The following is a 24,044-nucleotide window of genomic DNA, read 5'->3' as shown; positions in this document are numbered from 1 at the left end:
TTGAAAAACACGAATACTCCAACACTGCAGTCTTAGTGCTTCCTCTGAATAAGCACTTGACTGAATAAAACACTTTAAGTGAATATTTGTATTTCAGTGAAGACAACTTAATTCTACATTTACCTCATTTCAAGATAACTACTTTAAATCCATTACTTTGACACTTTGTATTTTAAATGAAGCTTTAGAAAAGCTTGCTGAGATGAGTCAACATTTAAAAATAAAAATACATTAAGAGTTCGAGATATAACAAAGGTAAAAAGTTTCATTGAATGTAAAAAGAAGAGTAACTCAAACATTTTTTTCTACATACTTTCAGTTTGGTTAAAAATTTATGCCAAATAGGAGTGTCATCTTGTAATTCTTTGTTATATGTTACTTGAAATTACCATTTTCTATTTAAATCATATTGACTTTAAGGTCACACGAAGATATTTTTGCTACACAGTGCTCTGGAATTTCTTAGTTGGACTGAAAATGGAACATAAGCTCAGATGCCCAAATTGTCCAAAGAAAAAGTGAATTTGTAAGAATCAAAATACACACACTCTTCTAGCGTACTCTTAATGAAGAGAATAAAAAAGTAGTGAGAACAGAATTTAAAAAATCATTCCCAAATGCTTAATTATATACACGTGTGTGTGCACATGCCTGTATGTAGAGACATACTGACAGCACTGATTTCCTCACTGTGTTTCCTTTACATACTCTCGTGTGTCTATTTACATTTTAAAAAGAAGTGTTCTACATTCGCAGGACCAAAAATCTCCTTGACCCTCAATCTTTCATTATGCTTCCCTACTGAGAATTCAGAAGAGGAACAACACCTCCTTTTGCACCCCAATTCCATGTTCTCAGTGAAACTAGTGATAACTACCTGTAACAAACGCTGTCAGTGCAGGGACTGTGCACTCTTACAATGACAAAGACGTGCTGGAAGTGGGATCGGATGTTCTTTGGGCTGAATGGTTGTGCCCCAGGCTCCTGGAAAACTATTGTCACAATATCATTTCCAATGTGTCGTTTTCTCAGAAGCTTTAACAAAAAAAAAAAAAAGTTGTAGAGGTTAAAACAGTCTTTTCACAATTTTAGATTACTTATTTCTTATTATTATAAATTATTATTGTTCATTTTTTTATTCCAAACGATACTTCAAGCTGAAAACTTAAACAGTTTTATAAGACAAGTACTAGAATGTTAATTATTCATCTAAAAAAATTCAGGCATGGGCATTTTCATTTTTGTAACAATTTCATTTCTACGTGTAACAAACAGAAGATCTTGTTAGGGAAAATTTTGAGCTAAACAGAGAGGAAAAACAATAAAAACCTGCTAGTATCAGAGTAAACTGGAGGCTGGAAAACATTCCTCACTTCACATATTTTTACAAGCCAGAACTAGGTTCTATTTCAAGTTGAAAAATAGCTGTAATTGTCCTTAACACACTCTATAATAATTTTCTGATAGGCTTCTTTCAGTAAATCCAAGACAACAGTGAAGGAAAAAGGTAAACTACAAAGTATTAGGTTGGTACAAAAGGAATTGTGGTTTTTGCATTGTTGAAGTTTGCCATTTGATATTGGAATACATTCTTAAATAAAGGTAGTTATGTCATACATAATTTTAACGCACTTTTCTTGCTTTGGTTGGTTGGTTGTGGTTTGGTTTGTTTGTTTGTGGTTTTTGTTTGGTTGGTTGTGGGGTTTTTTTTGCTACTGACTTATTACTTGTATATTTATTTTAGACTATGGAAATGATGTTAGACAAAAAGCAATTTCGACCTATTTTCTTATGAGTTCAAAATGGGTCATGTAGCAGCAAAGACAACTTGCAACATCAACAACACATTTGCCCAGGAACTACTAATGAATGTACAGCGCAGTGGTGGTTCAAGAAGTTCCACAAAGAAGACGAGAGCCTTAAAGATGAGGAGCATAGTGGCCGACCATTGCAAGTTGACAATGACCAACTGAGATCAATCATCGAAGCTGATCCTCTTACAACTACACGAGAAGTTGCCAAAGAACTCAATGTTGACTGTTCTACGGTCATTCAGCATTGGAAGCAAATTAGAAAGGTGAAAAAGCTCGGTAAGTGGGTGCCTCATGAGCTGACCAAAAATTCAAAAAATCATTTTGAAGTGTCGTTGTCTTCCACGCAACCAAAATGAACCATTTCTCAATCGGATTGTGATGTGTGACGAAGAGTGGGCTGTATACAACAACTGGTGATGACCAGCTCAGTGGCTGGACCGAGAAGAACCTTCAAAGCACTTCTCAAAGCCAAACTTCCATCAAAAAAGGTCATGGTCACTGTTTGGTGGTCTGCTGCCGGTCTGATCCACTATAGCTTTCTGAATCCCAGCAAAACCATTCCATCTGAGAAGGATGCTCGGCAAATCGATGAGATGCATCAAAAACTGCAATGCCTGCAGGCGGCATTGGTCAACAGAAATGGCCCAATTCTTCTCCACAACAGCACCCAACTGCATATCGCACAACCAGCACTTCAAAACTTGAGGTAAAACTTTGTAGCCCAATTCATTCATCTGCCACATTCACCTGACCTCTTGCCAACTGACTACCACTTCTTCAAGCATCTCAACAACTTTTTGCAGAGAAATCCCCTTCCACAACAAGCAGGATCCAGAAAATGCTTTCCAAGAGTTCGTCAAATCCCAAAGCACAGATTTTTATGCTACAGGAATCAAACTTAATTCTCGTTGGCAAATGTGTTGATTGTAATGGTTCCTATTTTGACTAATAAAGATGTGTTTGAGCCTAGTTATAACAATTTAAAATTCATGGTCCAAAATCACAATTACTTTTGTACCAACCTAGTAGTACAACATTTAGTGTACAAAAGCAAACTAAAAGGAACATTGTGTTATCTTTAATTGTTAAAGTAAATTTCTGTTTTATTTTGAGAAACACAAAAGAACATCATTTGTAGACTAAAATGCATACACATCATACACAACAAGATGGCCTGGTATTTAACAAGACCAGGTTCTTCAGAGTAACAAAGCAGGTCAGCCTACATATCTGCTCAGTATAATAACAAAAATAAAACAACAAGAAGGATTTTGTCATGTCGTCTTGTGTAGTGTGCTGGACCACCTATCCGTCACCTCTGATTCTGTGCAAATTACAACCTGCGGAATGTGCAATGGACTCTGCTGCAGAAGGTTGAAAATCATCTGAAGTACACCAGTCCTTTTGACTTAATATTTGAACTCTTATTTATGTAACACAGATGTGCTACTGACATGGAATAATATTTACAAACTTTCAGTAAATCATGCATAATTAAATAGAAACGGTCCTATGGAGAAAAATCCACCTATGATGTACGTACAATGATCTGCTTTGACACAGAGATGGTCAGTTTTACTTTTGATTCTTTAAGTGTTTTCTTTGCTAGTACCAAATTAGAGTTGTCATAAATATTCAATAGTTCAGCTACTTTGGAGACGGAGGAAAAATTAATTCTAAATAGGCATGGTCTATCCTACCTGTTGCTTGTTGTTTGGAGTATATGGTAACATAGTAGAAACGTGGAACATGATTTCGTAGTCCTTGTATGTTGTGTACAGAGAGTGAGTACCCGTTGAATCAGCTTCGGTGAAAGAAAAAGAGAAAATACAAGAATTATTTTTAAAAAGTGTTTAAAAACAAAGTTTCATTATTATCAAAGAAAATCATCAGGAAAGACAAGAATTCCTATTCATCCTTGACTCTAGCTGAAAAGTCAGCAAGTAAAAACTTACCCAGAGTTTATTCACCTGCCAAAGTAAATGACACAGAGATGGCACATATAATTTCACATACTTTCCCCAAGGAAGAACTTGTTAAGAATAGGGAATTTATACTATATAACCCTGAAGAGAGCCTACGTAAGCATGAAAAGAGATAACGAAGTCTGAAATACTTTTTCAGCCACTGCTCAGTTATCTCAGGCTAATCAGAATGAAATGGAACTCTAAGGAATATGAAAAGGCCTTCAGAAAGGAAAGGAGACAGATACTGTGAATGAATGCCATGATCTCATGCACAATTCAGTATCAATGGACATATAACCCACAATACATGAATGAACAGAATGGCTTTTTAAACAAAAATATCAGGACTCTAAATTAGCTGTAATGAAGTCAGATAAAACCTTGACTAAAACAGGTGCTTTATGGATAGGAGCAGTCAAAAACACAAATTGGATGCTAGCATGCTTACAGCTGATGATGGAAGAAGCTCACAATGACATTATGATGCTGGTATATTAACCAAAGGTACTCTCACCTGTTTTGGGTTCTGGCCACCCTATTTTAAAAGTTATAGAAGAAAGAGAAGGGATCCAGAAACAGGCCACAAAAATAATTATACATGGATGGAGAGACTTCCATGTGGAGAGAAAATGATAAAAACTAGGATTATGAAGTTTAGAAAGAAAAAAAGAAGAGGGGATATTATTAAAGTTTACAAAGTGTTGGCTGAAGACAACACTTGATTAGAGACAAATTGGGAACTTCTTGTTTTAACTTTTTCTTTCTCAAAAAAGGAGACACCTTGAAAAATGTTCCATTCATTTAAGTAGCAACACATTTAAAGCTGAAATAGTTAATTTATTCTATTAAATGTAACTGCTGCCTGCAGTGCAAAAAAGCCTGCTTTCAAACAATTTTAAAAATAACTAGATTTATATATGGAAAAAAGCATCTTGGTTACTTGAAGTTATATAAACATGCTACTATATGATATAATCCCAACTATTTATAGCAATGTATTTTAAAAAGCTGTTAAATACTACACCTTGACATTTTTTATTAGCAGAGGAATCATGTTACTAAGGAGATAATAGTTCTAAGATTTGTAAGGCATTTACAATACCATAAATATACAGCTTATTTACCCAGATCTTTGGTATAACCTTTGACAACTTTTCATTTTCTTTCAAATTCAAAATAATAAAATGGAGGTAGCTTTGGTGTAAATGAAAAACTGTAACATCATCCATAAAATGAAATGGAAAGTTTTCCACATTATAGCTGCATAGAGGTTTTGCATTTCCAAATAATCTATACAGAATAGAATGGAAACAAGAAAAAAAGGATTCCTAGAATTTTATCACAAATATCTCCATGTTTCAGCTCTACTCCAGCACTCAACATCACCATTATGAAAAACTAGCTAACAGCTAAATATTTTCTTTTTAATGGTAATTACAACACCACAGGAGATGAACGGGAATCATCTAATCTCTCACTTCACAGCACCTGCTATCATCTGCACACTGAAGGAGACAGATGCACCTGAAAGTCACCTAAATATCAACATAACTCCTTACCGGCTTTTTTTTTTTTTGGTCTAACTGTAAATATGCTCATTTGTACATCATTGTATTGGGTTTGCATGGCAAGGTTTTGGTAGCAGGAGGGCTACATGGACCGTTTCAGTGAGGAGCTGTAAGAAGTGTCCCCCATGTCCCACGGAGCCAACGCCAGCCGGCTCCAAGATGGCCTCGCTGCTGGCCAAGGCCAAGGCCAAGCCCATCTGTGATGGTGGCAGCGCCTCTGGGGTAACAGAGTTAAGAAGGGGGAAAAGTGATTGTGCAACAGCATCTGGAAAGAGGAGAAGATGCGAGAGAACCAACTCTGCAGACAGCAAGGCCAGTGAAGGAGGAGGGCAGGAGGTGCTCCAGGCGCTGGAGCAGAGGTTCCTCTGCAGCCTGTGGTGCAGACCAGGGTGAGGCTGGCTGTCCCCCTGCAGCACACGGAGGTCCACAGTGGGGCAGAGACCCACCTGCAGCCCATGGAGGCTGTGACCCTGTGGGAAGCCCGTGCTGGAGCAGGTTTGCTGGCAGGACTTGTGACCTCAGGGGAACCCATGTTGGAACAATCTGTTCCTGAAGGACTGCACCCCATGGAAGGGACCCACGCTGGAGAAGTTCATGAAGAACTTCAGCCCATGGGAAGCACTCACAGTGGAGAACTTTGTGGAGGACTGTCTCCTGTGGGAGGGACCCCATGCTGGAGCAGGGGAAGAGCACGAGGAGTCCTCCCCGTGAGGAGGAAGGAGTGGCAGAGACAACGTGTGATGAACTGACCACAACCCCCATTCCGTGTCACCCTGCGCTGCTCGGGGGGAGGAGGTAGAGAAATTGGGACTGAAGTTAAGCCCAGGAAGAAGGAAGGGATAGGAGGAAGGTGTCTTAAGATTTAGTTTTTATTTCTTATTATCCTACTCTGATTTGATTGGTAATAAATTAAATTAATTTTCCCCAATTTGAGTCTGTTTTGCCCATGGTGGTAATTGGTGAGTGATCTCTCCCTGTCCTTATCTCAACCCACAAGCCTTTTGTTATATTTTCTCTCTCCCGTCCAGCTGAGAAGAGGGAGTGATAGAGCAGCTTTGGCGGGCCAGGGTGAGCCCACCACAACCATCTTTCACAAACAGAGCATGCAAAAATATTACAAAGAACTGGAAAAGGGAAGCAGGTGCTAAGATAAAGGGAAGTGGATAACACGACAGGGGAAGGAAGGCCCCAAAAAAGTGGAAGGGGCCCAAAAGAGGTTGGGGGAAGAAGAAGAGAATAAAGTAATACTGACAAATAATATGCTAGAACAACACCTATGCATTTAAACCAAGCTTTCAACTTTCCTGGAATGAGTTCATTTCAGGCAGGAAAGGGTTCTCTCTCAGAACAGCACTGGTTCTGCAAAGTAAGTAATAAGGCTACAATCCAAATGAAACATTTAATGATTCCAATTATTTCCAAGTACTTCACAGCTTCAATTGCTGTTATTAAAATCCAACTAGAAAGAGAAATCCACATCCACTACAGGTCGTGCATCTTTCTCACCACTCAGATTTCTAAGTCCAGAATACTTTTTCTGAAGTACAACAATAATTACCGGTGTTTGCTTTAAATCAAATTTAATTGCAGTAAAATCCAAGACTGTGCACTGAACAGTATCCATCATTTCAAGGTCAGAATTGTAAGGCAGCACTGCAATCGACTTTTATGTCCTTGTATTTAATAGAGGTCCGAGGGACCTAAAATTTCATTGGCACCTTTTTACACTGAAGACATCCACTCCTGCCATCAGTTTATGGCATATCTATTGATGCTGCCTTCTCAGTCTTGTCCCATTACCTGCTTTGGTTACTTAGCTGAGGACTTATCTCTTCCTCCCATGATTTTTCACCTTTAAAAATCCACCTTATTCTTCTGTCCTTCCAGTGTTTCTAGGCTATCTTCACAAGGACCATCTTAATAGATTCCCATGTGTTTTCTTCCAGCACCAACAGTGCTCAAAACTGTGACTGACACCAACAGCATACTGCTGATAAATTCATCCCACTGAAGCCACAGGACTTTGTCAGCCTACCTCTACAGCAGCTTTTAAAACCTCTGCACTAGAAAGCTGTGTAAGAACCAGCATGAGCAGAAAAATCTAACTCAGTGTTTCAAAGGAAAACATGTTGCAAGGAACTGTAGGAAAACAAAAAATAAACAATACTGATGAGGCGGGAGAATGAACAGCCATTGCTACAAACTGCGGCAGTGCTCATATCTAAAGGCACAAGAAGTTTCAGAGCTTAATGCTGTTTCAATCTACCATTGCTATTAAAAAGCTTTGCCTTATTTCTGATTTCTCCTAGTTTTGTCCCAAATTCAGCACCTGTCAAACCTGCTTCTCCTTTCTTTTATACAATTATTACACCAAGCACTCATGTTCAACTTCTGTAATATCCAAGTTGATTTCAGACACTATTTCCTAGGACAGAATCCTTTATTTTGTAACATACAAAAGTATATGTGTAACACAAACACAGAGAAATGCAGATGGACTTGCCCCCATCGCCATTTCTGCTTCTTAAGCAATCCAGGAGCCTCTGACCTTGACTATAGGCCTCCCAGTGAATGCCTCAGACCCAACAACAAATCTAGTCTTACTTCCATGTGGCTGAAAATATGTTAAATAGTACAAGTTAAGATGTGCACAGTAATCGGTCTGTATTGTTTCATCAGAAACACTGTGGTATATTGACAATCCCTAAATTAAAAACATCAATTTGAAGCCCATTCATTTCCTAGATTTTCAATCTATTTAATATATTCTGTGCTAGTTTTATATTCTTTTAATGTCTTAACTAACAGTCATGCAGTATAAATATCTAATTCAGAAAACTATCATTATTAGCTAAGGTTATATTCTCATCAAATACGTTCTTCATAAACTCCTGCAACTCACACCAATCAGTCTCCATTTCCTGTTCAAACCGCTCTTCTGGACAGACACACCAGGTTACCAGGCCCAGCATTATCCAGCTGATCGCACTCACCAATTTAAAATATTGAAAAATAAGACTGAGTGAGGAGGAGGGAAATAAAGCATGCATTACAACTAGAAAATGAAGTGACTGAAGTTATAATTTGAAAGACTACTGTGATGTCTATTACTTTAAAGTGATGCCCATAAACTTCTAGCAAGTGTGGGATAGATGATATTTTCAAGCTCTATCTCCTATTCAAAGCCTGCAGGCTGCCAGGAGATAGACTGCTTCCCCTCTGGTAATTCTAGAAATATACAAATAAAACTTTAAAAGCAGCAGCTCTTTCCCACAGTGGCACTGGCAGGGATCCAAAGCTAAAGCCCTTGAAGGATCCAATGTACTTAAATATGCTTTCAGTTAATAGGATGCATGAGATTCCACCTTTTAAAAACTGGCTCTGTTACAGATACTTACCAATTAGGCCCCTAATTCTAAAAATTTCTAAGGACAACAACTGTTTTGAAACTGCCTTTCCTAGAACAACTTCACTTTTCCAATTCGCGCAAATCACAAATATCTTGTGAAAATTTCCAGAGTACATATACATATCAGCTTCCCTCCATGCTGAGAAAACCTTTCATCCTGTCCTACATCATACACGTGCTTTTCATAGGTTGCAAAGTATTGTCAAAGGTATAGAAACTAGCAAAGTAGCCTACGTAGCTCTGACCTTTCTTGCAAGTTAATGAACAGACATTTGTTTTTTAAGAGCATCCTAGCAATCAGCTGTGCTGAGATTAATCAGAATTTTTATGCAGGAAAAGTTCCTGAGTAATGACACTGTACAAACTATTTCATGCCAGTGACCTCTAGCAACAGAAGAGCACAGAGCTGGAAAAGGAGCAGCTTGTTTCTTAGCTGTAGACCTAGCTGTTTCAACAAAACCCTGTAAACCTAAGTCATGGTAAAAACCACAACCTCCTCCTATGCAGGCCTTCCTGTGTTAGGGCCAAGGCAGAAAACACTGATTGATTACTTAGGGCAACTATCGAAGAAATATTGCATGTCCGTATTCTGCTGTTCACATATTCCCTATACCTGAGAGGCAGCTCTTGTGACCATTTCTCATCTCTAGAATTTTGCCTACCACAAGGTGGCCTTTTTTCTCTGTTTTTTTTTTTTTTTTCCCCTTTTTCCCTTCCCCCCCCCCCTCCCCCAATGTCCTATGCAGAATACGCAATAGCAGTTTCTGAATGTAGCTATCCAAAGAGCTTAGCGTTGTGCCGGCAAAATATCACCACCTCTTCCGCCACTTCCAGTCTGTGCTTTGCATATTGGCAGAAAACATAGCACCATCAAGATATATTACAAAAGTGTGTTAAGTTTGTCACCATTGTTCACATTTGCTGCTGTCTAAACCTGCTCGTTAAGAACTCATGTATGCTGTCTAATTGCGTGTTTCCTCAATGAGGCTGCAGAAAAGATAACCCAAAAGATTTCAGACAACTTAGGCATTCCTAAGCAGTTTTAGCTGAAGTGGTCCCATGCATGTGAGCTTGTAAACCCTGACTAAAAGAAAACATATGAAATCCTTCACGAAAGCACCAGTTTTCACTCGAGCATCCTCCTTCCTCTCTGATCACAGTGAACTGTTCATGTAAAGCCTCTTGACTTTTGTATTTTTAGACACAAAATGAAGCTGGGAAACATGAAAAATCCACAAGTAGAAAACCTCAATCACAAGACGACAATTCTTAAAACCTGGAGAGATTCAGTCAATTTAAAGTTTACATACATGTCCATTCGACAGGTGCTAAATCAAAGTACATAAAATCAGAACTTGACAAAATTCTTTCCCTGAGTCAGAAGCAACAAGAAGGAACTCAAACATTACTGGAAAATCCTGCAGTTTAGAAGAAAATTTCAAACAAGTACTTAAAACACTGTTACGGCTTTCATGGGTATATCTGAGCAAATGAGTCAACGCTTAATCATACATCATTTCCATGTGCTAGAAACCAGTGTGTGTGGACTGACATCAAAAAAGGTTTTTCTTTTTCAGATGTCTTAAATAACTAAAGCAGAAGAAAGGGAAGAGAGGATTTTACTTTAACTACGGAAAGCAGCATGGAGGTCACAATATAAACTCAGAAGCTATGAAATAACAAATATTTTTTCTGTTTTCCATACACATGTGATTTTTGACAGAGCTTATTTTTATAACTGAGAAAATAAGACTTTGGGAGCTGCGGAAAAGGAAAACCCAGCCTGAGAATTATTGTATAATATATTTCCAATAAAGGCAAGGAAATGTTACAGCAAGAAACTGCCTGGATCTCATCTGGAATTGTGTGTATAATCCTAGCCACTAAAATTGAAGAGACTGAATTCAAACTTGGACGAGCACATAGGAGGTTACCAGGTAATACTGCGGGGAGGGGTGGGGAGCGCTGAGAAATCCATGTGAAACTTGGCTTATTAAGGGTAATATCACAAAAGCATACAGGAGGTACAACTGCCATGTGTAAATGCACCCAAGGGAGTAAATATAGAGGAAATATAAGTATTGCAACTAAAAGGAAGCTGGCTCAATGGTAAATGTGTATGAAACAGGTATTAATTTAGATTTAAAACCACAGCAAGTTTTATAACCCTCTGAGGAGTGATGATTAGGCTGACCAAGAACAGTCTGAAAAAATGACAACACGATCCCTGTAAGGAATCAAGGACACAAGGTAGAATGGTGCAGCATTAAAGCAGAGCAAGTTACTGTATTTGTCAGAGGAGACTCATGACAAGAGCACAGTTTTTGCTGCACTGAACTTGATGAATGCTTTTCAGCTTTCATGAATCAACTCCTTATTTAGTTTCCTTTGCTGCAAGTGAGGGAAATAGCAAAAGACTTCCATGGGAACTGGTTTGTTCAAATACTCAAAGAAAATGAAGACAGGCCAAAATTTCCTTCTGAGTTTTTCTAAAGAGATTTACAAATTGCATATAGTACACACTGGATGATAAACAGGTATTTCACAAGCTTGATTTCAGAAGTATGGAATTTCTTTTATAGATACTGTCGCCCGAGATCATCTTTCCACTGCATTTTTTTGCAATATATTTTACAGTTAAAGCTGATAATACAATTGCCAAATCCAGTTTCATTTCCATAAGTCAAAAGAAAAATCGTAGAGGAACACATTTGAGTGTAGGAGTAAGACAAAACTGCCTAGAAGAAAAACTACATGCAATAGACGCAGCAGAAAAACAACAGATTAGCTTGTCAAGGTGGAGTTACATAGATGGGTTCTCAAAACTTTTTTGGTGACAGTCTGTTAGCAAATCATTAAAAAAAAAAAATGACAAACCAACTGCATTGATTACTCTTTAGACAACACACTGATGATGGACTTGCAATGCTGATAATGGTTCCATAATTACCGGTTTCTTGTTGCAGTTTTAGTGACAATTTCATACCAAATTAGTACAAAAATCCAATAATTATCAGAGTTGAAAGACCATATGGGCATGGGTCAAATTACATACTTGCTCTGCTTTCACTTCTAATATTGAGCAACTGTCTTCTTATAGCAGAGAGGTTATTTTTAACAACTCTCTGTAAAAGTCAGTTAGCAATCATATTCTGTTCACTTAAGGGGGAAAAAAAAAAAAAAAAGAAAAGAAAAAGCCTTACTCTTTGTATCCAGCTGAGCACGATACTTTTCGAATCCCTTGAGTCGAACTCGTTCTCCCAAGAGCTGAAGAAACTCTTCAAAGGCTGGACCTGCTGATTCATTATTATACATTTCCTCTTCTGTGCTTTGCCCGGCTTTGCAGTACATGATACCCACCTTAAGTTGGTAACTTAACTGCAAAGGGAAAAAGATAAAAATCTTATATGCATACCAAGTGATACAGCAACTTAACGATTCACATTTTTCAACAGACTCATAATTCACACAGAAAAAATACACAATTATCAGTCTAAATTAAGATGTTGGTCTAGTTCCAAATACTCATTGTCTTCACCATAATTGCCTCAATGATGGCATATTTCAACTAAAGATGTCAAAATGCTTTCTGAAGTGAAACCAACATTAATGCTCCATATTTTCAGGAAGACAACACTGCAGATTGCAAATAGTGAATGTCTTGCACCAAGCCACATAGAAAGCCCTGGCTGAGTAACGCCAGGAACTTGATTCTCTCTCTTAGGCTGGTACCATGGTTGTTATCCTATGCTAAACCTTCCACACAGAAAGGTAGGGCACAGCATATGCTTATTTCACTAATAAGTGACAAAAATAACATTCCCTCACTTCAAAGAGAAGATAAAAATTATTCACCTATTAGTGCATTTACCTGTTAGCAATGCTGAAAGAGTCCATACCATTCAGTTGGCCTTCTCTGACTTAAAAATGCAGTAACAAAGAAAACAGCTAAATTGAGAAGTCCTTGTGCTACTTTAAAGACACTATTTTCTAGCACAGAGCTCCAAATATATTTGTGCTTTTTACTTCCATTTTTTCCTCTAATTTGGTGTTTGATGTTCCTCACACAGCAGAAACTGAACATGTGAACAAAGTAATTTTTTACTCAACCATAACTGTGATTCTTCAAAGCAAAATTGTTCCCACCAATTCCAAATTCCTGCACACACACAAAGGACCACATCTGTGCTCTTTAAGTCTGGACTACAGAAACAGAAGTTACAGAGGGAAGAAAGCAGCACCCACAGCCATTTACTGCCACTCCGAAACCAGTTTCGCAGGCAGGAACTCTGACTGGCAGATCGCGAAGGAGAGCCTTGGAGTTCACACATGTAACTCATCTAGTAAAAGCACACACTTATTGCAGGGTAAATAGTCTTTCCTCTCACTCACAAATTTCTGCTGAGGCTCCATTTTAAATAAATAAAAAAAAAGCAGATCTGCCAGAGCAAAATCACAAGAAAGTCTATCGAAACTGGCATGAGATTTACAAGTACAGGCTACAGGTCAGTGGAAGTGAAAACAGTTATTTGCAAGGGCACTGGAAGCAAAGTCATCTGAATATGCTGTGACATTCTCTCCAAGCCCCTATTACAGGTCTTGAGAGAACTTGCTGGGATGACACAGACCCACATAATTACACTGAAGTTCACTAATTTTAATTTATATTTATAGTGAGATAATTTAAAAGCCCTCATAAGTGGTCCTACTCTGTTTCTAATTAAATTAAATTTTAAAATTAAAAACCTCTGAAAATGGCAAGTTTACTGTATTCTTCTTTTACTACCAAAGATGAATGGTGACCAGGATAAAATATTAGTAGTAGGAAATCAAGGAAAAAAGAAGGGTATAGATCAATCTGGCCTGATTATTCCCATTGAAGAAATTACGTATATGTAATGAGTCACAGTTCTAGGCTGCTTCTTTTTTCCCTTCCAGAACATCCCTTATTTTATCATCTCAGACAACGACTACCTGACTTGTTTATTCTAAATATGTCCAAATTTCTTATGATAAAATATGAGTACAGCATAGAATCAGTCTCATTTGGGTTGGAAGGGACCTTAAAAATCCTCCAAGTCTACGCCCACTGCCATGGGCAGGGACATCTTCCACTAGACCAGGTCACTCAAAGCCCCATCCAACCTGGGCCTTGAACGCTTCCAGGGATGGGGCATCCACAGCTTCTCTGGGCAGCCTGTTCCAGTGCCTCACCACCCTCATGGTGAATAATTTCTTACCCATGTCTAATCTAAATCTACCCTCTTTCAGTTTAAAGCTGTTACCCCCTATCCTATCACTACACCCTCTCCATCTTTCCTGTACTTCAGGCACTAGAAGGCCGCTATATGGTCTCCCTGGAGCATCCTCTTCTCCAGGCTAAACAACCACGACTCTCTCAGCCTGTCCTCATCTCAATCTATTTCCTATGAAAGAAATATTCACAGGCCAACTTCCAAAATTGCAGCTGAAAAAAAAAAAATTAAATTGTGCCTTGAAGTAACATTCCTATTTCCTTTTCTCTCAGGGTTAGCGATTTAAAATGCTTTCTGTGTAACTATAAAGGTAATATGCTCTTTCAGCACTAGAGACAACTGAAAATACTAACCCTCAAGAATTAAGACTACATATTTTGGGCAAAGTATTAAGACTTGGAAAAAAGGCATTTATTTGTAAAACAAATATTGAGCACACAGAAATTGATATCACAATTTATTATTAGGATTATTTCTTTCAAGTCTCCATTCCCTTAAAAAAAATCAACCCGTGTATTCAATGCTCAGAACAACCCAGATACAGACCAATGGCACACACTTTTAAATATTTTTTGTAACAGATTCTGCATGATGACTGTTTAAGATTTAAATTATTTTCAGGAATGACAGGAGCTAGATGAGGTTTGCAGGTACACTCCTATGACCTCAGCTTAGCTAGCGAACTACATGATCCCACTCACTGCAAGCTGCTTGCCAAACTCAGCGCCTTCGCCGACAGGGCTGTGTGCTGTCACAGAGAACCTGGACCAGCCACTGCTGACATGGGTGCAGAGAGGAGACAGGAGGGGAGAGAAGAAGGGTGGCAAGAGCCACTCCTGACAGAACAGCTGCCATCTTTCCCCATCATCAGCAGCAGGTCCTGGCTTGGACCGTTCAGGCAACATTAGCTGCTTCAATATCCTCTCTGTCCACTCCCAGGGAAATATGATGGCTGGAAAGGTTTCATGGGGCCACAATGCCTTACTGCACTGCTAATTACCATCGCTTGTAGCAATTTTACTTAAACAAGTTAGGACAAAGAAATCCATTCTCACCAAGCACACCCAGAATATCTAAGCTTCAATTTTGGGTGAAGGAAGTTATTTTCGAGGGCAGAAACAGAAGTGGGATCTGCAGCATCCACGAGCAACCAAATAACTGTCCTTTATTGCTTTGAAAATGTCAGCCTAAGAAACCAAACTAAGACTATGCAAAGAGCAGGATATGCCTTCTAGCTGTGTTCTTAGATTTCCTAAACTTCAAAAAAAAAAAGTTCCATAAGGACAACACAAGCTGGTATTTCTGAATCGAACAAAGCAGATCTGTCACGGAGCATGCAGCCCCCATTACTATACCTCCTTCTGATAATTCTAGGGTCCTTAGAAGTTGATAATTCTAGGGTCCTTAGAAGTGCATTACCTCCAAGTAAAAGCTAAAAAGAAGAGTTGAAGGATGAATTCTGCTGTGGTAAAACTCAAAGTAGCAGCTTCATTTTAATAATCTAATAGTATTTACATATTTATATATGTGGGAAAAATGCACTTCAAGTATTTGTCTAGTACCCAGTGAAAGACAGCAGAAAGCATATCTTGGATTTAACCAGTCAGCAAGTTTATCTTATAAATATGGAATTATATTAAAAACCAAATGACATTTCACAGTATTTCTGTGAATGAGAAATTGCCATAAAGATAAACTTCTACTGGAATAAATCAGTAATTGCCCTGATATTCAAATTTTTAAATCACATTTGGAAGTAAACCTCAAGTCAGTTACCATGAACTCTGCATTCAAGGCAAAGATTAGTAGATGGTAATTAGCCAGGAAGGTATCGCAGTCCTATGGAATGACTGGATTGCGTTCTAACACAGAACCATTCAAATGTATGCATTTTAATAAAGGCAATAAAAGAATAAGTAGGTGACAAGTAATGTGGGCCATATGTACACAACAGCAGATGTTACCACGACTCTAGCAATCTGAAGTGAGGAACATGCAACGGCATTACAAAATAGGGGCAAGAATAACATTCCCATTCTGACACCGGATGTCACATCCAGATATTGAAAGAGTAGGAGAGACAGAGCTCAAGTATAAAAGTGATATGAAATTCAGAGAAAATATGTTGCAGTGAAAGACTTGAAAAGTGCAATCTGTTTAGTTTATCATAAACAAGACCAACAGATGATTTAATCACTGTGTACAAAAACCTTTGCTGGAAAAAAAATCTCACACCAAAACGACTCTTAAGATATCAGAAGTCTGGAAACCAAAAGCAGATAAATTCAAATAAAGAACTTCAAATTCTTCAATATGAAAACAACCAACTGCTTTTAAACCTCACTCAAATCTAAAAAAAAAAAAACCCCAAAATAGCCTATCTTAATCAAAACAGGTGCATGCAAACCTGGCTCAATGAAGGGGTTACTGGGTGAAATTTAATGGCTAAGTCAGGCTAAGGTCACTTTATATTCTAAACTCTTAAATTTACAAAACATCTTATTTGCTATATCAAACAGGCACCGGTTCATGCTGTAATGAAACAGTTCGACACTCTGCAAGAAGTAGTGATAAACATTCTGTGTACCTAATTAGTAGAGCAGCTGTTACCCAAACTTTTCTGTTAGCCTGGAATTGATAAAAAGTGCAGCTTCTAATTAGTACAGAGTGTGCTTATCTTTTTCTGTTAGAAGTGTCAAACTGTTTCATTACCACAAAACAAGAAAATACTTTGATGTAGATAATACAATTTTAACTATCACTTGTCTGTAATGATTTTCAAAAGTTTAAGTAGTAACAGAAAACCATACTATACACCATATTTTTGGGAGCTTAATGACATACAGCGAATGAAATAAGGATAATTTAATTTCACACAATTTTAGACATAATCAAATTCTGGAGCAAATTACGCTAAATTACTTTTCAAATTAGGTAATTACTAGAAATAATTTTGGAATTTAATTTTTAAAGTAAACTTTCTGCTAGATTTTAGGTGAAAATTTTCCCATCAACACTACTGAGATTTCAGGTTCTTGATGGGCATATCTGGAAGGTACTGATCCTTGAATCCAAATGCTCCTGAGCCATGATGAATTAAATTCCATTTTCTCCACTGCTGAAACAGAAAACTTTGGAAAGAGATTGAAAGATATCCTTGAGTCTTCAGGTGCCTGACAAACTTTATTCTTAATGAAGGGCACATTAGGCTAAGGGTCAGATAATAAATCAAACACTGAGTATGTGAATATTTGAAATCACTGGTCTAATCATGCAAAGAAAACACTCAGGCCTTCAACTTCTACGGATCTCATCATGTGAAAGTGAATATACTGTGCAGCATAGGAACCTAAAAATTCCGTCCTCCTTTTAGCAGGCTATACCAGGGGTGTCAAACTCATTTTCCCCGGGGGCCACATCAGCCTCACAGTTGCCACCTACAGTCAATGAGTTTGACACCCCTGGGCTATACAGTAAAACGATTTCCCCTCAAGCTTATATGTTTGCTGGCTCATTGCAGTGTTGATCTCTGCCAAAGCCAACAAGCAGATGCAGGAGATAGGCTGATACAGAGTATACTTGAATTTCCAAAAGACATTTAACAAAGCTTGTTCAAAAGGTCTTAAAAACCTTAAATAGCCAGGGTACAGAAAAAGGAACTCCCTTATACATCTAACTAGCTAAAAGACAAAAAGGAGCTGAAGAAAAAGATCAGCAGAGTAACACAGGGATCTGAACTTGGACATACAGTATTCAACATACACTTTAGCAACCTGATAGAGGTGATCAATAGTAAGGTAACTAAATTTACTAACATTACTGAGTTATTATTCTACAGTATTGAAGACTGGCTATGGGAGCTATCAAAGGACCTTATGGTATTACATAACTGGGGAGAAGAATGGCAGATGAACCTCAGTGCATGTAAAGCCTGAAGTGATCTGTGTAGTACAAAGATATCCAACTTTTTATCTACAGCAATGAGCTCTGACTTACACCCCTAACAAACAGGAAAGAGCTTTTTCAAATACATGGCAGATAAAACTAACACCAGAGGCAATGTAGGCCCACTGATGAATGGGGTGGGTGCCCTGGCGACAGAAGATACATAGAAGGCAGAATTACTGAATGACTTCTTTGTCTCTGTCTACTCTGCCGGAGGCTGTCCTGAGCAGCCCCGTACCCCTGAGGCCCCAGAGGAAGGCAGGGCAATGGAGGAGTTTGCCTTGGTTGATGAGGATTGGGTTAGGGAGCAACTATGCAATCTGGACATCCATAAATCCATGGGTCCAGATGGGATGCACCCGCGGGTGCTGAGGGAGCTGGCTGAAGTCATTGCTGGACCACTCTCCATCATCTTTGCCAAGACGTGGGAAATAGGAGAGGTGCCTGAGGACTGGAGGAAAGCAAATGTTATTCCAGTCTTCAAAAAGGGCAAGAAGGAGGACCCGGGTAACTATAGACCGGTCAGCCTCACCTCCATCCCTGGAAAGGTGATGGAACAACTTATCCTTGGCGCAGTCTCAAGGCATATCAGGGATAAGAGGGTCATTAGGGGCAGTCAGCATGGCTTCACCAAGGGGAAATTGTGCTTCACCAACCTCATAGCCTTTTATAAGGACATAACCAGGTGGATAGATGATGGCAAAGCAGTGGATGTGGTCTATCTTGATGTCAGTAAAGCATTTGACACAGTCTCCCACAGCATCCTTGCTGCTAAACTGAGGAAGTGTGGACCGGATGATCGGATAGTGAGGTGGACTGTGAACTGGCTGAAGGAAAGAAGCCAGAGAGTCGTGGTCAATGGGGCAGAGTCTGGTTGGAGGCCTGTATCTAGTGGAGTCCCTCAAGGGTCGGTACTGGGACCAGTACTATTCAATATATTCATCAACGACTTGGATGAGGGACTAGAGCGCACTGTCAGCAAGTTTGCTGATGACACCAAACTGGGAGGAGTGGCTGACACGCCAGAAGGCTGTGCTGCCACCCAGAGACCTGGACAGGCTGTGGAGTTGGGCGAGGAAAAATTTAATGAAATATAACAAGGGCAAGTGCAGAGTCTTGCATCTGGGCAGGAACAACCCCAGGTTCCAGTATAAGCTGGGGAACGACCTGTTAGAGAGCAGTGTAGGGGAAAGGGACCTGGGGGTCCTCGTGGACAGCAGGATGACCACGAGCCAGCACTGTGCCCTTGTGGCCAGGAAGGCCAATGGCATCCTGGGCTGTATTAGAAGGGGGGTGGTTAGTAGGTCGAGAGAGGTTCTCCTCCCCCTCTACTCTGCCCTGGTGAGACCTCATCTGGAACATTGTGTCCAGTTCTGGGCCCCTCAGTTCAAGAAGGACAGGGAACTGGCGGAGAGAGTCCAGCGTAGGGCCATGAAGATGATGAAGGGAGTGGAGCATCTCCCTTATGAGGAAAGGCTGAGGGAGCTGGGTCTCTTTAGCTTGGAGAAGAGGAGACTGAGGGGTGACCTCATTCATGTTCGTATATATGTAAAGGGTGAGTGTCAGGAGGATTGAGCCAGGCTCTTCTCGGTGACAACCTATGATAGGACAAGGGGCAATGGGTACAAACTGGAACACAGGAGGTTCCACTTAGATATGAGAAGAAACTTCTTCGCAGTGAGGGTGACAGAGCATTGGAACAGGCTGCCCAGGGAGGTTGTGGAGTCTCCTTCTCTGGAGACATTCAAAACCCGCCTGGACGCCTTCCTGTGTAACCTCATCTAGGTGTTCCTGCTCTGGCGGGGGGATTGGACTAGATAATCTTTTGAGGTCCCTTCCAATCCCTAACATTCTCTGATTCTGGGATCTTAGGCGCGCATGAAAAGATACTTTCAGTGTTCAATAGTAGCTGTAAAGAAAATAAAATATCAGTAATTATTAAAGAGCGAAGAGATAAGAAAGCATACTGAATCAAAGTCACCATAGTCACTTATAAACCTGTTTAAAATAGTTATATTCTCTCCCTTGTGGGGCAGATAATGATTAGGTCTTCAGTTTTATGACACCAATGTTAGACTGACAGCAAGAAGAAATAATAACGTAGATGTTAATTCTGTGCAGGAAAGGCCGATCATGAGAAGCAAAAAGGACCAGCAGAAGGAGGCAGTCTCAGTACGCGGAGCTGTTAAAGGTCACTGCTGAAGTTTTTAATAATGAAATTCACTTTACTCATGGACTTTCATTTTGTCTAAGCTATATCGCTAATGAGCGTCAGGTCCACCTTTAAGAAACTAGGGGACTATTGCCTAATTGAAAACCCCTTGTATGAAGAAAAGGCTTAGAATATTTTGCCATGTGCTTTGTTTCAGAGGAAGAAAAAAAAAAAGAAAAAAGAAAAAAGAGATAGCATCCTGAAAACGGTTGTGGCAATATATTACAACAAAATATCTAGTAACGCAGGAGACTTCTCTTGTCATTATAATAGGAACAAGAAAACCAAAACAGAACTCCTTCCTCCCCACTGTCTTTGAAAAACAGTTAGTCTCTTTTCAAGTAAATTAAAATGGACAATTGCCATAACATTAATCCAAAACTTTAGACTTCTTACAGCAATGAACTTGATTTCATGCATATCAAATATTCCGGATAATTTGGAGTAAAGACACGAAACATAACGCTCTGTACAGACGACAAGCTTTAGTTTAAATGAGGCATTTTAATAGATTGACTCTAATCACTTAAAGCTAAAAGGCAACTGTGCAGTTCGTGGTAGTAATTTGACAGTTTAAGACATTGTCTCATTCTGTAACTCTGCACTTACCCCTTGTTCATCCAGTTTCATAAGCTGTTCTGTGACTTTTGGAGTGTTGAAGGCCAGCCTTAGGCAATGGATATTCAGCTCAGGAACCACATACTCCAGGACTTCTTTCAGGGGAAGTCCCCGGGCTGTGCAGTGCTTTGCAGTTGAAGGGATAGCATCTTCCAGCACAGAGCCTCTTAATGTCATAAGCTACACACACAAAACAAAAAGAGCTCATGTATTGAACTATCCACTGAGAAATGGTTGATTAGCAATAGCAGTGGAGCAAAACATACTATTTTTCCAATTCTCAATAGAGACTGAGGACACTAAGTAACTTATGCTGCAGGAAACACTGATTTGCAAAATGTCACTCACTGATAGCTAAGAGCAGCCAGTGTATTTCAAATGATTCAACAGATTAAGTTTTACAGGAAACTAATACTTGGAAAACTTAGTAGTAGTATTTCTAGTGGAACACTTTAAAGTATAAGAGTATGCTTCTCAGGTCTACCCACTGTCACATATAGAAGTGGAGTAAAGCCATTTTCCTCCTCTTTGCTTGCTTCTAGCTAATGGAACTCCTGTAAGTTTCTCATGCTTTAACCAAAACAACCTTCACAGTCTCCTCTGTATTGGATGTTATGGAATTACTCACTCACTGATACACTTGTGCTCTGTGTAATACAAACATGTGGCATAACTTTCTCAGGAGATTCCTGGATTACGCACATGTCGAGGCGACAGAAACCTATTATCAATGCTGCAAAGCACACAAAACCATCCATACCACCTGGTTTTGCCTGCTCACTTCTAGCTTATTTTACCATCATTCCTGAACTGCTTACCTCGCTGGTTCTGAATATGATCCGGTAGTTGTACTGAGGTCCATTTTCTTTGATTTCCTCTGGCTTCTCTCTTCTTATACTCACAGCTACTGGACCCAGGTTCTCATCTGCCCCAAAATAGTTCCAGTGTTCTTGCATAAAAAAAAAAAAAATAGAACACACAAATAAAAGTCTGTTTTCCTTCCTACATTTCATCTATATTTTCATACTTAGTTGCTATACTGCAAATGAATTGCCAGCTCCACTAGAGTCAATAAGAGCAGGTCTTCAGTGGTACTAGGATTTTATTCTTGTGCTTCAGTTCTTTAATGAACTCCTTTTATACAAGAGCGCTGAAATTCAACTTTGCATCTCTGCTTAAACAGGCCTAAAACAGGATTTACCTCTTACATTGGCTCTTATATCAAAAGCTGTTTCATTCACATTGAGCTAGATAAGTACAACTAATTATTCCCCCTTAAAAATAAAAACAAGGAAACCAAATGCACCGAAGTAGGAAACTCACCATTCTATTAAAATGAGAGGGCAAACAATTGTACTTAGCAAAGGATGTAACTTATTTTTGAATAGAAAAAGAAAAAAATAACTGGAAAAAAAAAAAAATCAAACAAGTTACTCAAGTGTAAGAGGAAAAACTGATGAAGCTAAAAAAGGAGGTAGACTTGCGCATAGTAAAAAAACACAAACAAAAACCAACCAAAAATCCATAATATCATAGAAAAACGGAATTAAGCACAAGAAACAAAGTGTCTAGCATAAATATTTAACAGCGACGTGTCAAACAACCTGAAGAGTAAATTTAAATTGCTAAGAGTTGAGTCTAAAGCTAGCCTAGTTGGGAAGGTGGCAGAGAGGAGAATACAGGGCTGGAGAAATTGTTCACTAGCTGAACAGGAGATTATTTGAAAAGATTTTTATATTTGTTTAACTGTACACAAGTAAAGCCAAGCTTTACATGAAAGAATGTTATACAAGTGCATTTAAAAAAATTAAAGCTCAACAATTTAAAGACATTGGTGTTTATGTTTCTCCTATTGAGCCTTCTGGATGTTAAGAACTATCCTGACTGACAACAGAGGTGCAGCAACATATAAACAAAGTTGCACGTATCTCAAGTGACAAGAACTGAATTTAAATAAATACCTGAAAGTTTAAGAAAACTGTCAAAAAATAGAAGTCAAGTACCGTACAAGAAAAGTAAGTCCTATGTGATCACTTTTCATATGATACATGTCTGCATATATAAATTTATACATGCACAAAAATAGAAAGTTAGAGCTACGTGAAAATTCAACAACTCAAAGAAGAAACATGAACTTTAGTGGAATGAAAAAAAGATGTAACTGCCCTGAAAGGAAACATAACCATATTGGCCTGAACTACTACATACAGATTACTTGTTATTCTTAAGACCCCAGAACATCAAAACAACAAGAACTTTTAGAGCAGTTTAATATGAGCTATTCTGCTATAAAGTGTAAAACATTATAGTATCATTGTCAAGAACTCCATCTTTAAAGATACCAAAAATAGATACTGAAATACATTCCATCTGAAGCAAATGGCAGTCTTTTTTCCAATGAATAATCACTTGTGACCGTAAAAATTTGAGTGTCTCATTTTTTTATTCTATTGCTGTTTAAAATTATACTTACTGTTCTTGCTATACTTTCCACCAACAGACTAAGTGCTCTTCACATAGGCGCTCTCTCCTTGTGAGCTTACTTGTGCCCTAGAATTACACCTTCTTCACACAGCTGTCCACCCCTTTAAACCTTTGGGGGCTCTATTCTATTCACCAGTATCTGGTATTTTATTACCCTTTCCTTAATGTTTTTCATTTAACATTTCAGATCTTGCAAGGCATAAAAGAAACATGCTCACAGCATTATAAAGCCTGCTTTCCACCAAGTTCCTCTGCAAGTCATCAAAAGCCAATGCTCTGCACAGAGGTAATTAAGATTCAAAATTCTTTTAATATCTTGTGGAATATCTTGTAAATATTGGTATAAGTTTGGGATGACTGAATTAGTCATGAGTGGGGAAATCACAAATAAATTAGACCATCCACATAAGCCTAATTAAATCTTTATATTGTTCCACTGATATCAGCTCTGCAAGTGCCACAGAGATCTGTTGTTTAAAAAAACCAGAAATCTTATTGCCAACCCTAGTTTTTCTTCTTCATCCATTAAGTAACTTGCTTTTTTCCAGCATGTTTCTATCTCAAACAGTTTATTGGCAGAGATGGTCATACCCTCTTTCCCTGAAAATAAGACAGAGTCTTATACAATTTTTGCTCCAAAAGATGCTTACTTTTTTATATGTATAGCTGCCTGGACACTATTTAAATTGACTTTTTAATGAACTCTAACTGGGGCTTATTTTTGGAGTAGGGCTTATATTTCAAGCGTCCTCAAAAATCCTGGAAAAAATCA

General features: G+C 38.7%; 1 protein-coding gene across 5 annotated transcripts in view; it reads right to left on the bottom strand.

The window, feature by feature from the left end:
• The window catches only part of SIPA1L1 (signal induced proliferation associated 1 like 1), a 223,719-nt gene that overhangs the window by 47,499 nt on the left and 152,176 nt on the right, over positions 1-24,044 (bottom strand). For all 5 annotated transcript variants that reach the window (XM_065635160.1, XM_065635164.1, XM_065635161.1 and 2 more), the window contains 5 exons: positions 21,607-21,737; positions 20,780-20,968; positions 11,962-12,136; positions 3,515-3,618; positions 878-1,035 (listed from right to left, as the gene is read on the bottom strand). In XM_065635160.1, coding sequence (XP_065491232.1) covers positions 878-1,035; positions 3,515-3,618; positions 11,962-12,136; positions 20,780-20,968; positions 21,607-21,737 — 757 coding nt within the window. The remainder of the gene's footprint in view (positions 1-877; positions 1,036-3,514; positions 3,619-11,961; positions 12,137-20,779; positions 20,969-21,606; positions 21,738-24,044) is intronic.

Source organism: Caloenas nicobarica, chromosome 5, assembly GCF_036013445.1.
Source record: "Caloenas nicobarica isolate bCalNic1 chromosome 5, bCalNic1.hap1, whole genome shotgun sequence".
Lineage (NCBI taxonomy): Eukaryota > Metazoa > Chordata > Aves > Columbiformes > Columbidae > Caloenas > Caloenas nicobarica.
This window is presented reverse-complemented; position numbering and strand designations above follow the sequence as displayed.